This window comes from Bombina bombina, chromosome 5, assembly GCF_027579735.1.
Source record: "Bombina bombina isolate aBomBom1 chromosome 5, aBomBom1.pri, whole genome shotgun sequence".
Lineage (NCBI taxonomy): Eukaryota > Metazoa > Chordata > Amphibia > Anura > Bombinatoridae > Bombina > Bombina bombina.
The window spans coordinates 1,015,961,623-1,015,973,725 of NC_069503.1; the positions used below are offsets into that span (position 1 = coordinate 1,015,961,623).

Here is a 12,103-nt window from a genome sequence, read left to right on the forward strand (position 1 = left end):
CAAATCTGACATAGAACTAAGCATTCCTTTTGTGATTTTTGCCTAAGGCCTCACTGTTATTGAATCATCTCTGAATTTGTGGATTATACTTAGACCCAGTGGCGTCACTAGGGGGGGGCGGGCCGCACCCGGGTGACACCCACCAGGGGGTGACACCAAAAAAAAAAAAAAAAAAAAATTTTTTTTTTTTTTAATTTTATTGAAATTCAAAGAAATACAATGTTGAGATGCATAGCTTTTTTTTATTAGAGGGGCTGACATTTGTGAACATTGGTGGGACTGGGGAAGATGTAGACACACAATTTTTTTACCCCTTGAGCCAGTGCTGCAATTTCAACAAATAGATTTCCTGGCTGCTTTTGCTTGTTTGTACTTTGCTTCTCCCCTGCCCAATTTCGCTATGAATGTTGTGGGCATGCTGTGGGGCTTGCAAAGTTGCGCTGCTAGCCTAAACCTGCCTGCCTATCTGTGCTCAATGCTCAGTGACATGTGGAGCAGTGGAGTCACTCACTGCTGTGCTGTCTCTCTAAACGGGAACTGGCAAATCATGAGGGGATGCCTGGCACCTGACCGCATGACTGTTTGACACTGTCTTTAAAGTGAAGGAGCCATGTATGATGCCCACCAGACCATTACGGTTACGGTACACTAAGTACACACTGAACAGGTAGGAGGGCGGGCGGGGGTCTGGGGGTGGGCAGAGTGCAGAGGTGATTGGCCATAAGAAGCGGTAGGCACGCGGCCCGGGGCTGTGCACTGACAGACTTGGAACAGAGTCAGAGAGCAGAATTTTCATAGTTTGCACCTAAAACTTTTCTTTAGTGATTTATTTTTAGAGTGCTCTGTTTATCTTTCATTTGATGCTCTGCTGAGCCAGGGAGCAGCTCTAGGCATGAGCTTTATAATTAATGCAGTGCAGTTTACATATTTTGTATGTGTGTGTCTGAGTTTTTGTGTGTGTGTGTGTGTGTGTGTCTCAGTGTTTTTGTGTGTGTGTTTTTGTGTGTGTGTCTGAGTGTGTTTCCGAGTGTTTGTGTATGCATCTGAGTATGTTTTAAGTGTGTCTGAGTGTTTGTATGTGTGTTTGCCTGTGTTTTTGTGCGTGTCTGCTTTCTGGGGGGGGGGGGTGACACCATAACTTACCGCACCGGGTGACACCAACCCTAGTGACGCCACTGCTTAGACCGTCTTCCACATAAAAATACATCTCTAACATTTGTAGTGTTTTCTGCAGAAAAGGGGCTTTACTGTATTAGCCAGTGTATTCAAAGAAAATAAAAATCAATTTGTAAGAAAACCACAAACGCAATGTACAAGTGATGCCTTTAATAGCTGACTATAATAATGGATACAATTGCAAGCTTACAGGACACGGAGATCCCTTTGTCAGTCATTCTGATGTACAAATGAAGCTCAGTCATATTTACCTGTATATACAGTAATCAGGGTAAGGCAGTAAGGTATATGAAGTATTAACATTTGCTGTGATGCAGCCAGAGCCTTGGGAAATGTTTCACAGGGATGTGTGAAGTGTTTGTGAATCCTGGACATGATTATATATGGAAAACAAAGTGGTGAACACACAGAGTGCAGGATCATGTGTTTTCTGAATTAGTTGTAAATATATCAGGTCATTTGTCATTAATATTCTGTTTTTTAATCTCTTTCCAGCCCTTCCTACCTCTCCTGAATCTTAACTGTTCCCCAGATGTGCACAGCTTTTTGTGTAGGGCCTTTGTTCCCGCCTGCACGGAGCCCGAGCATGTTCTGTTACCCTGCAGGAGCCTCTGTCAGAGGGTTTACTCTGATTGCAAAAAGCTAATTGACACCTTTGAAATCACGTGGCCTGCATGTGACAGGTAAGGTATTTTGCGTCCAAATACAAATTATATTACACCTGATTTACTGTCAACTTTTAAAATGGAATCCTAAATATGCAGCACTGTATTTTCTGCCTCTCAGTTAAAGGAACATTAAACAGTACATTTTCTGCAAGATATAATGCAGTGCTCTGTGTCAATAGGGTGGGAAGTACAGTATCTGACTGGTCACTGGCTGTATCTGCCGCTGATGTTAGTAAGAAAAGAAAAAACTCTCTCAGGCTGTGGGCAAATCTGGGGAGAGGTAGAGAAGCACCACTATGGTGTAAAAGATACATTTATCTAGAAAAGTCATTTGATTGCCTTCTACACATGCCATTAAAGGACCAGTCAACACTGTAGATTTGCATAATCAACAAATGCAAGATAACAAGACAATGCAATAGCACTTAGTCTGAACTTCAAATGAGTAGTAGATTTTTTTTCTGACAATTTTAAAAGTTATGTCTATTTCCACTCCCCCTGTACCATGTGACAGTCATCAGCCAATTACAAATGCATACACGTACCATGTGACAGCAATCAGCCATTCACAAATGCATACACACTTATTGCACATGCTCAGTAGGAGCTGGTGACTCAAAAAGTTTAAATATAAAAAGACTGTGCATATTTTGTTAATGGAAGTAAATTAGAAAGTTGTTTAAAATTGCATTCTCTATCTGAATAACGAAAGTTTTATTTTGATTGAGTGTCCCTTTAAGGCACTGCAGTGTCACATGTACATAGAAGGGGAACTTAAAATGTATGGCCCCTTTAATACTTTGCTGTTTTTCACAAAGAAAATGCAGATACTGTTTACTGAGCACAGCATTCTAAGCACTTGCAATGGGGCTCCTGTTAATTTGAAACAGAGATTGTTAATAGAATGAGAGTGTTGGCATATTAAAATAGACTCAATGCTTGTAATGTAAGCTTAGGAGCGTACACATGTCTAGAGCACTATATGGCAGCAGTTTTGAAAGAATCGCATTCATTTGCCAGAGTACAAGAGTAGATGGCAGCACTGCTTCCTGCCATGTAGTTCCCCAGACACCTACCTTTGTTATTATCTCTTCAACAAAGAATACCATGGGAACAAAGCAAGCTTGATAATAGAAGTAAATTGGAAAAAAATGTAAAATTGTATTTTATTATATCATATTTTCAGACTTAACATGTCTTTACTTTTTATTGCAATCCTTTATATATCAACAACCGCTGCTCATTTTGTCACCAAACTGTGCCTACTAGGCAAAACTCTAAGCATTTCAAGTTTCATAAAGATCAGTGCAATGGTTTTTGTTGTTGGTTTCCTTTCAAAGATAAGTGTTAGGGAAAGTATCCTTAGTTTAAAACTTAGCAACTCCAAAAATACGTAGCCAGTTTACTGCATTTTTCAGTATTTCCCGTCACTAAGGGTACTCATGCAAACCAAAGTTACAAGCACCTGCAAAACAGAATCCAATATTATGGAGTTATTAATCAACTACTGAGGGTTAATCAAGAACAGTCACTTTCAAAACATCAATTTTCTGTGGCAAGACTGTGTATGAATTACTTGAATATGTTTAATGCATAAGATATTGTGTAAATAAACTGCATGCTATTATAATATATATTATAACCTTTGTTCCGGTGTGTATAGTTCTGCATAACTAGTAAATATTGTTTTTCTCACAACAGAGCACATAATAAATTGCCAAAACATTAAGGAAGCACATTGGAAGGAAATATAAACCCTAAAATATGTTTCATTAGTCACCTTATTTGTACGTGCTCTCAAAATGTGATCCTTTTTTTCACACAATAACTTTTAACTCTGATGCAGGAAATGGGATTTGACTTCTGTCATCAGATAGCTTATAACTTTGTGCATTGTGCACACGTGCGTCAAAGGTACGCATTACAAATAACCAGAGGTATTTTTTATGCATGTTCAAGGTTACAGGAAGGCAACCAATCAATAGTTTTTGTTATGAGTGTGCTTTTAACAGTTCCCGGCTTCCTGGCATAAGAATAGCAAAACACCATTAAGCACAAAAAAGGTGACTATTACTTAGTTTTTGGCATTTTAAATGGCCATAGTGAAAAACATAAAAAGGGATACTGGACCAATTTTTTTTTCTTTCATGATTCAGATAGAGCATGCAATTTTAAGCAACTTTCTAATTTACTCCTGCGTTTACATTCTCTTGGTATCTTTATTTAAAACAGCAAAATTGTAAAGCCCATCTTTAATTCAGCACCTGGGTAGCGCTTGCTGATTTGTGGCTAAATGCAGCAAACCAATGAACCAAAAATGGCCTGGCTTGTAAGCTAACATTCCTGATTTCTCAAATAAAGATACCAAGAGAACAAAGAAAAAAAATGATTATAGGAGTAAATTGGAAAGTTGCATAAAATTGCATGCTCTATCTGAATCATGAAAGAAAAAATGTGGGTTTAGTACCCCTTTGAAGTAATTTTACTGTAAACAATCATAGTATGTTTTATTATTTTCTTCTCTTTCTTAGGTTGGAAGATTGTGAAGGAACTCAAAGCTCCTCAGGGGAAAATGGTGACCCAGAAGGCAAACACATACTTTCAGAGAAAGTTCATAAAGACTTTGGATTCTGGTGCCCAAGCCACTTAAAAACGTCTCAAGGGACAGCTTACAAATTTTTAGGAGTAGATCACTGTGCGCCCCCATGTCCAAACATGCACTTCAAGAAAGAAGATTTGGATTTTGCCAAAAATTTCATAGGGATAATTTCAATAATTTGCCTGTGTGCCACACTTTTCACATTTCTGACTTTCTTGATTGATGTAAAAAGGTTCCGATATCCAGAAAGACCTATTATTTTTTATTCAGTTTGTTACAGCATTGTGTCCCTTATCTACTTTATTGGGTTCTTAATGGGGAACTCCATCTCCTGCAATGAGCCAAATGAAAATCTCGCCTCTGGAGACACAGTTGTCCTTGGCTCTCAAAACAAGGCTTGCACAATCATTTTCATGCTCTTATACTTCTGTACCATGGCAGGAACCATATGGTGGGTTATGTTAACTATAACATGGTACCTCGCTGCTGGCCAAAAGTGGAGCTGTGAGGCAATAGAGCTGAAGTCCATGTGGTTTCATACTGTGGCATGGGGTATCCCTGGAATATTTACAATCATCCTCTTGGCCATGAATAAAGTTGAAGGTGATAATATTAGTGGCGTCTGTTTTGTTGGACTGTACGACCAATATATCTCTACATACTTTGTCCTTTTGCCTCTTTGCCTTTGTGTGTTTATTGGACTTTCCCTCCTCCTAGCTGGAATTGTCTCTTTAAATAATGTTCGACAAGTTATACAGCATGATGAGCGAAACCAAAAGAAACTTAAAAAATTTATGATTCGGATTGGAGTGTTCAGTGGCATGTACCTGGTCCCACTAGTGATTCTACTGGGTTGCTATGTCCATGAACAAATATATAGAACAACCTGGGAGACCACATGGGTAGCTGACAACTGCAAGGATTACCGTATTCCGTGTCCCTACCAGGTAAATTGCAAGGCCATAGTCTAAAATAATTACAAATTAAAAAGTAATTATAAATGTGAAAGTACATTGTAAGTGAGAACATATCATACAAACAGAGATACTGTATTAAAGGGATAGGAAAGTCAAAATTAAACTTGCATGATTCAGATAGAGCACGTCATTGTAAGACACTTTTAAATTCACTTCTCCCTTTAATGCTGTAGGCCACAGATAAAAGCTAAAAATTCCAAAGATTTGGCTTTTTATTTATTGGTTTAAACATGCAGCCTCAGATTAAAAAGACATTGTAGTGCATATTATGCTGTGGTTATTTACCTATAATCCAGGGCTTGACAAAACCAGGAGCGAGGTAGCCACTGGCTCCTAGAATTTTACCCCTGGCTCCTAACTTTTTGGGTTATTCTCCATATTTCAATATAAAGCTATCACTGCCTGGCTCCTAAAAATATGACCGGCTCCTAAATATTCTTACTGGCTCCTAATGTTTAAACAGATTTGTCGAGCACTGACCTATACCATAGCGCTTAAACTGAGTTTCTAGTGTAAATTAATTGATATAAGAAAAATGCCTCCTTTTAGGTTAATTTAACCTGAGATCTGCAACTTTTATTCTGATTTTGTATACAATTAAGCTGGTGGGTACAAACTGTCCAAATGTGTAAGTGAGAGACACTATGTGCACTATAATGTCTATTAAATAATATTTTTTAGATATATTGTGAATAAGTGTACTTTAAATAAGAATCTTTTTACTGTTGGGCCCCATCATATTAGTATGGCATTGGTTTGTATCTGTATTAAATCTGGTATGTTTTTAATGAATGAACAAAAGGATCCTGCAAGGTTTCAGTTGCATGCCTAGAGCTTTTGTCCTCTGTCACATAAGTGGTGAAATAGTGTATGTTCCTAATCTCTTAAAAACCTGCATTATATGTATCTATAACTTGATAGGTTAAAAGGAACTTGAAGAAACACTAAAGCCAAAATTTTACTTTCATGATTTAGATAAACAGTTTTAGAAACTTTCACTTCCATTATCAAAATGAATAGTCTTTTTAAATGCACACTTTTTGAGGCACTAGCTCCTACTGAGCTGCATGTGCAAGAATTCACAGTGTATATGTAGTAGGCAAATAGTTATTTCAGGGAAATAGGGAAACTGCTATTCAGGCAAATAGTTCTCAGAAAGTCAAATTAGCTGTTCACAGGTTTTTCAGCTTTTCAAAGCCAAGGCACCCTGGGAAAGTGGCCCCTGCTCACCAATAAGTTTCCAGGACCTCCAGGGAAAGTGGCCCCTGCTTGCCAATAGGCTCCCAGGCAACCAGAAAAGTGACCCTTGCTTGCAAAAAGTGTCCCCTCCTGGCCAATAGGCTCCCAGACACCCCAGGAAAGTGGCCCCTGCTCATCATTGGAATCCCATGTTTCCCTGGAAAATGTCCCCTGCTTGTCAGTATGCTCCCAGACACCCCCTGAAAGTAGCCCCTGCTCGCCAATAGGCTACCAGACCTCCTAGGAAAGTGCCCCCATGCCAATATGTTCCAAGGCACCCTGGGAAAGTGGCCCCTGCAATAGGCTCCTGGGCACTTCGGGAAGGTGGTCCCTTCTTGTCAATAGGCTCCCAAGCAGCCTCTAGTGGCCAATAGGCTCCCAGACCCCCTTGGGAAAGTGGCCCCTGCTTGCCAATATGTTCCCATGCATTTTGGGATAGTGGCCCCTGCTCACCATAAGGCTCCTATACACAACAGGAAAGTGGCCCCTGCTTTCCAGTATGCTCCCAGGCGGCAAGCAGGAACCACATTTCGAGGGTGGCTGGGAGTCTATTGGCAACTAGGGACCACTTTCTTGGGGTGCTTCGGAGCCTATTGGTGAGCAGGGGCCACTTTATCAAGGTGGCTGGGAACTTATTGGTGAGCAGGGCCCACTTTTCCGGGGTGCGTAGAAGCCTATTGGTGAGCAGGGGCCACTTTCCCGAGGTGCCTGAGAACCTATTGGTGAGCAGGGGCCACTTTCTCAGGGTGCCTGGAGCCTATTGGTAAGCAGGGGCCACTTTCCCAGGGGTTCTGTTATCTTATTGGCATGTAGGGGCCACTTTCTCAGGGTGCCTAGGAGTATATTGGCAAGCAAGGGCCACTTTCTGGTGGGTGTTTGGGAGCCTATTGGCAAGCAAGTGCCACTTACACGGCCTGCCTGGGAGTATATTGGCAAGCAAGGGCCACTTTTCCAGGGGTGCCAGGAGCCTATTGGCAAGCAGGGACCACCTTCCTGGGGTGTGCCTGGGAGTATATTGGCAAATAAGGGCCACTTTCCTGGGGTGCCTGGGATCATATTGGCAAGCAAGGGCCACTTTTCTGGGGGGTCCTGGGGACGTATTGGCAAGCTGGGGCCACTTTCCCATGGTGCCTGGGGTGCATATTGGCAACCAGAGGCCACTTTCCCAGGGTGCCTGGGGTGCATATTGGCAAGTTGGGCTACTTTCCCAGGGTGCCTGGGGTGCATATTGGCAAGCAGGGGCCACTTTTCTAGGGTGCCTGGGTGCATATTAGCAAGCAGGGGCTACTTTCCCAGGGTGCCTGGGGTGCATATTGGCAAGCAGGGGCCACTTTCTCAGGTTGCCTGGCGTACATATTGGCAAGCAGGGGCCACTTTCCCAGGGTGCCTGGGGTGCATAATGGCAAGCAGGGGACACTTTCCCAGGGTGCCTGGGGTGCATAGTGGCAAGCAGGGGGGACACTTTCTCAGGGTGCCTGGGGTGCATAATGGCAAGCAGGGGACACTTTCCCAGGGTGCCTGGGGTGCATAATGGCAAGCAGGGGGGACACTTTCCCAGGGTGCCTGGGGTGCATAATGGCAAGCAGGGGACACTTTCCCAGGGTGCCTGGGGTGCATAATGGCAAGCAGGGGGGACACTTTCCCAGGGTGCCTGGGGTGCATAATGGCAAGCAGGGGACACTTTCCCAGGGTGCCTGGGGTGCATAATGGCAAGCAGGGAACGCTTTCACAGGGTGCCTGGGGTGCATAATGGCAAGCAGGGGACACTTTCCCAGGGTGTCTGGGGTGCATATAGGCAAGCAGGGGCCACTTTCCCAGGGTGCCTGGGGTGCATATTGGCAAGCAGGGGCCACTTTCCCACGGTGCCTGGGGTGCATATTGGCAAGCAGGGGCCACTTTCCCAGGGTGCCTGGGGTGCATATTGGCAAGCAAGGGCCACTTTCCTGGGGTGCATATTGGCAAGCAGGGGCAACTTTCCCAGGGTGCCTGGGGTGCATATTGGCAAGCAGGGGCCACTTTCCCAGGGTGCCTGGGGTGCATATTGGCAAGCAGGGGCCATTTTCCCAGGGTGCCTGGGGTGCATATTGGCAAGCAGGGGCAACTTTCCCAGGGTGCCTGGGGTGCATATTGGCAAGCAGGGGCCACTTTCCCAGGGTGCCTGGGGTGCATATTGGCAAGCAGAGGCCACTTTCCCAGGGTTACTGGGGTGCATATTGGCAAGCAGGGGCCACTTTCCCAGGGTGCCTGGGGTGCATATTGGCAAGCAGGGGCCACTTTCCCAGGGTGCCTGGGGTGCATATTGGCAAGCAGGGGCCATTTTCCCAGGGTGCCTGGGGTGCATATTGGCAAGCAGGGGCCACTTTCCCAGGGTGCCTGGGGTGCATATTGGCAAGCAGGGGCAACTTTCCCAGGGTGTCTTGGCATTAAAAAGATGAAAAATCTGTGCACAGCTAATTTCACTTTCTGAAAACTATTTGCCTGAATATCAGTTAGCAAAAGGTTTTTAAAGTGAAAGTAAATTTAACAATATATCAATAAGCCAATGCTTTAATCTACTATAAACTAATCTAGTTGCAAATTTTTTTTAAAATAATTTTTAACGATTTTCATAATATATATATATTTTCAATCTAACCTTTAGATATGTTCCTCCTCCCCCTTACTTTCTTCCGGCTTGTGTATTATAATTCTTACTAGTGGTCCCACCCGCCGTATAAGTATGGTTACATGCTCGCTCTCGAGAAGAGATTTTATGCGCATGCGCAATACCACGCTCTCTGCTACGATAAATGCTATCAATTGTATGGGGCTGTCTTTTCATTAGACTGCGCATGCGGCTATCATGAATGCGCTTCTAAAGACAGACGTAATTCAGAGATAGCCGCATGCGCATTTACAGCCGGGGGCGTATATTGAACTATTTGGGACGCCAGTGGGGGACCAATCCGTTCGATATGGCTGTATTTGTCACTGAAAAAGAAAAATATTTTTTGAATGCGGGCGGAGGATCGGCGAGAGAGTTTTGAAAAAGGTATAGTGAAAAAAAGCTAGTTATATTGAGATTTGAGTGAAATGATGAATGGAAGTTACCTTTGTTTGGGATGTATTTGTCAATTATTAGTAACGATTAGACAAAGTTTACTTTCACTTTAAAGTGATGGTAAACTTTCATCAACTGAAATCCTTGTTCAAAATTACTGTAACCTTCATTCATCTACATGCGTTTATGTGCAGTGTATCTATTGTAATCTTTCTAAGTACCTCTGTATTGTACCCCTGCTTTTTCCTCCTCGCACCAAAGTGCACTATTGTTTTTTGGGGGGGGGCTGATTTTGCGGCTGTCCAATCAGATGACTCGCCAAGTGTCATGTAATACTTGAAGAAAAAAACCAAAACGTAATGGAGTGCGCATGCGTAACTGATGTCATGCTGTCAGTCACTACGTGACCGAGCCTGCATAGAACTGCTACACAAGTATACAATGAATATTGTGATTCATTGTTTAGATTGTGGGATATTACAGGGATTTGGGCATGCGCTGACTAATCTCAATCAGAAGCGAACATCTATGCTGACGTATAGAGCAGGTGGGACCGCTCCCTACGTCACAAACTGGAGAAACAAGGAAAAGGAAGGGGGGGGGGGGAGGACTCAATCCAAGTAAGAACAAATTAAAAATAAAAGTTAGGGATGAGATTTAAAAAAAAAAAATCTTCAGCGACTATGCTAATTATAAGAAAAGCTTCTAAAACCTATACATTTACCATCACTTTAAACAATGTCTCAAAAACTATTTGCCTGAAATTACTATTTGCCTACCACATATATGAGTATGCATTTTGTGATTGGCTAATGGCTGTCACATAATGCAGCAGGGAGGAAAATGGAAAAAACATAGAAAGTTGAAAGTTATTTAAATTCAAAATGGCATGCCCTATATAATTTGCTTTGTTCTGTTGGTATCCTTTGTTGAAAAGCACACTTAGGTAGACCAAGAGCAACAATGCACTACTTGGAGCTAGCTGCTGATTGGTAGCTGCACGTGTCTCTTGTCATTAGTACACCTGATGCGTTCAGCTAGCTCCCAGTAGTGCATTACTACTCCTTCAACAAAGGATATCAAGAGAATGAAGCAAATCTGATATTATAATTAAACTTGAAAGTTGCTTAAAACAGTTAACTCTATCAGGAGCTTGAAAGATTTTGGGGGGGTTTCATGTCCTTAAAATTTAGAGATTGATAAATTAGGCATAGAATTAGAGGCTTCTGGAACGTTGTAGCAATTAAATATTAAAGCATTTGCGGAGTCTGCTTTTTAGTAAACAGTTTTTAGAAACAAAATATCCGTTATGAGATCATTTTTAAATGAATGAAAATGTTTCAATAGCAGAATGCCACTGTTTAAAGGGATATGAAACCAAAAATGTTCCTTCCATGATTTAGATAGAACATTGCGATTTTAAACCATTTTCTAAATTTACTTCTATTATCAAATTTGCTTTGTTTGTTTGTTATCTTTTGTTGAAAAACAGGGACATGCGCTCAGGAGCATGAACATGTCTGGAGCACTATATGGTAGCAGTTTTGCAAAAATCTCATCCATATGCAAAAGCACTAGATGGCAGCACTATTTCCTGCCATGCAGTGTTCTCTCCAACACAGAATATCATGGGAACAAAGCAAATTTAATAAAAGTAAATCGTATGCTTTGCTTGAATCACAATACAATTTTGTTTGTTACATATCCCTTTAAGTAATGTAAGTGCGCAGTGCGGAACTTTACACCTTTATGTAAATGCCATCATCCCCAAGGCAGAACATACAGTGATCTAAGATGTCATCGCAGAAAATGCATCACGTCTGTAGAAAGAACAGGACACATGCAGGAACTGTTAGAGATTTAACTTTGCAGCACTGCTCCAAATCAGGCTGTTCTCTTCAAACAGCTCTGTGCTCTGGCTGCACAGTGTAAGTTTTCCTTATAACAGTGCATCCAGAGCAAAGTGTTGTTTGAATATGCAGTAGATTTCTATTTAGACCAAGAGAAAATAATTTTTTATTATTCAAGAGAAATTTTATTTTTTTGGCTGCATTTAATTTGCAATTCAATTTTCAACTACTGTGCTATATTATAAAACTTTTAAATTTCTTTATTCTCCAGTTAATCAACACATTGCAATTAAACATGTGCTTAAGTGTAACTGCCTAATTTAAAATTGTATTTTATTTAAAAATGAGCTGCAGAAAATGGTTCACTAAAAAAATCTCATCACAGAAAGTGAAAAAAAATTCTGCCTCTCAGGCCATCATTAGAAATTCATTTTCTGTGCTGCTACGTTAGCTTTGGTGCATATCTCCTTGACACATTTTGAATAAAAAAATAGAAACAAATTACATCTCTGAGCAAAATGGTTAAAGGGACACTAAATAAATGCTACATAGAA

General features: G+C 41.6%; 1 protein-coding gene across 1 annotated transcript in view; it reads left to right on the forward strand.

Moving 5' to 3' along the window:
- The window catches only part of FZD6 (frizzled class receptor 6), a 107,970-nt gene that overhangs the window by 75,483 nt on the left and 20,384 nt on the right, over positions 1–12,103 (forward strand). Inside the window, exons 3-4 of the mRNA XM_053715265.1 lie at positions 1,672–1,859; positions 4,376–5,390. Coding sequence (XP_053571240.1) covers positions 1,672–1,859; positions 4,376–5,390 — 1,203 coding nt within the window. The remainder of the gene's footprint in view (positions 1–1,671; positions 1,860–4,375; positions 5,391–12,103) is intronic.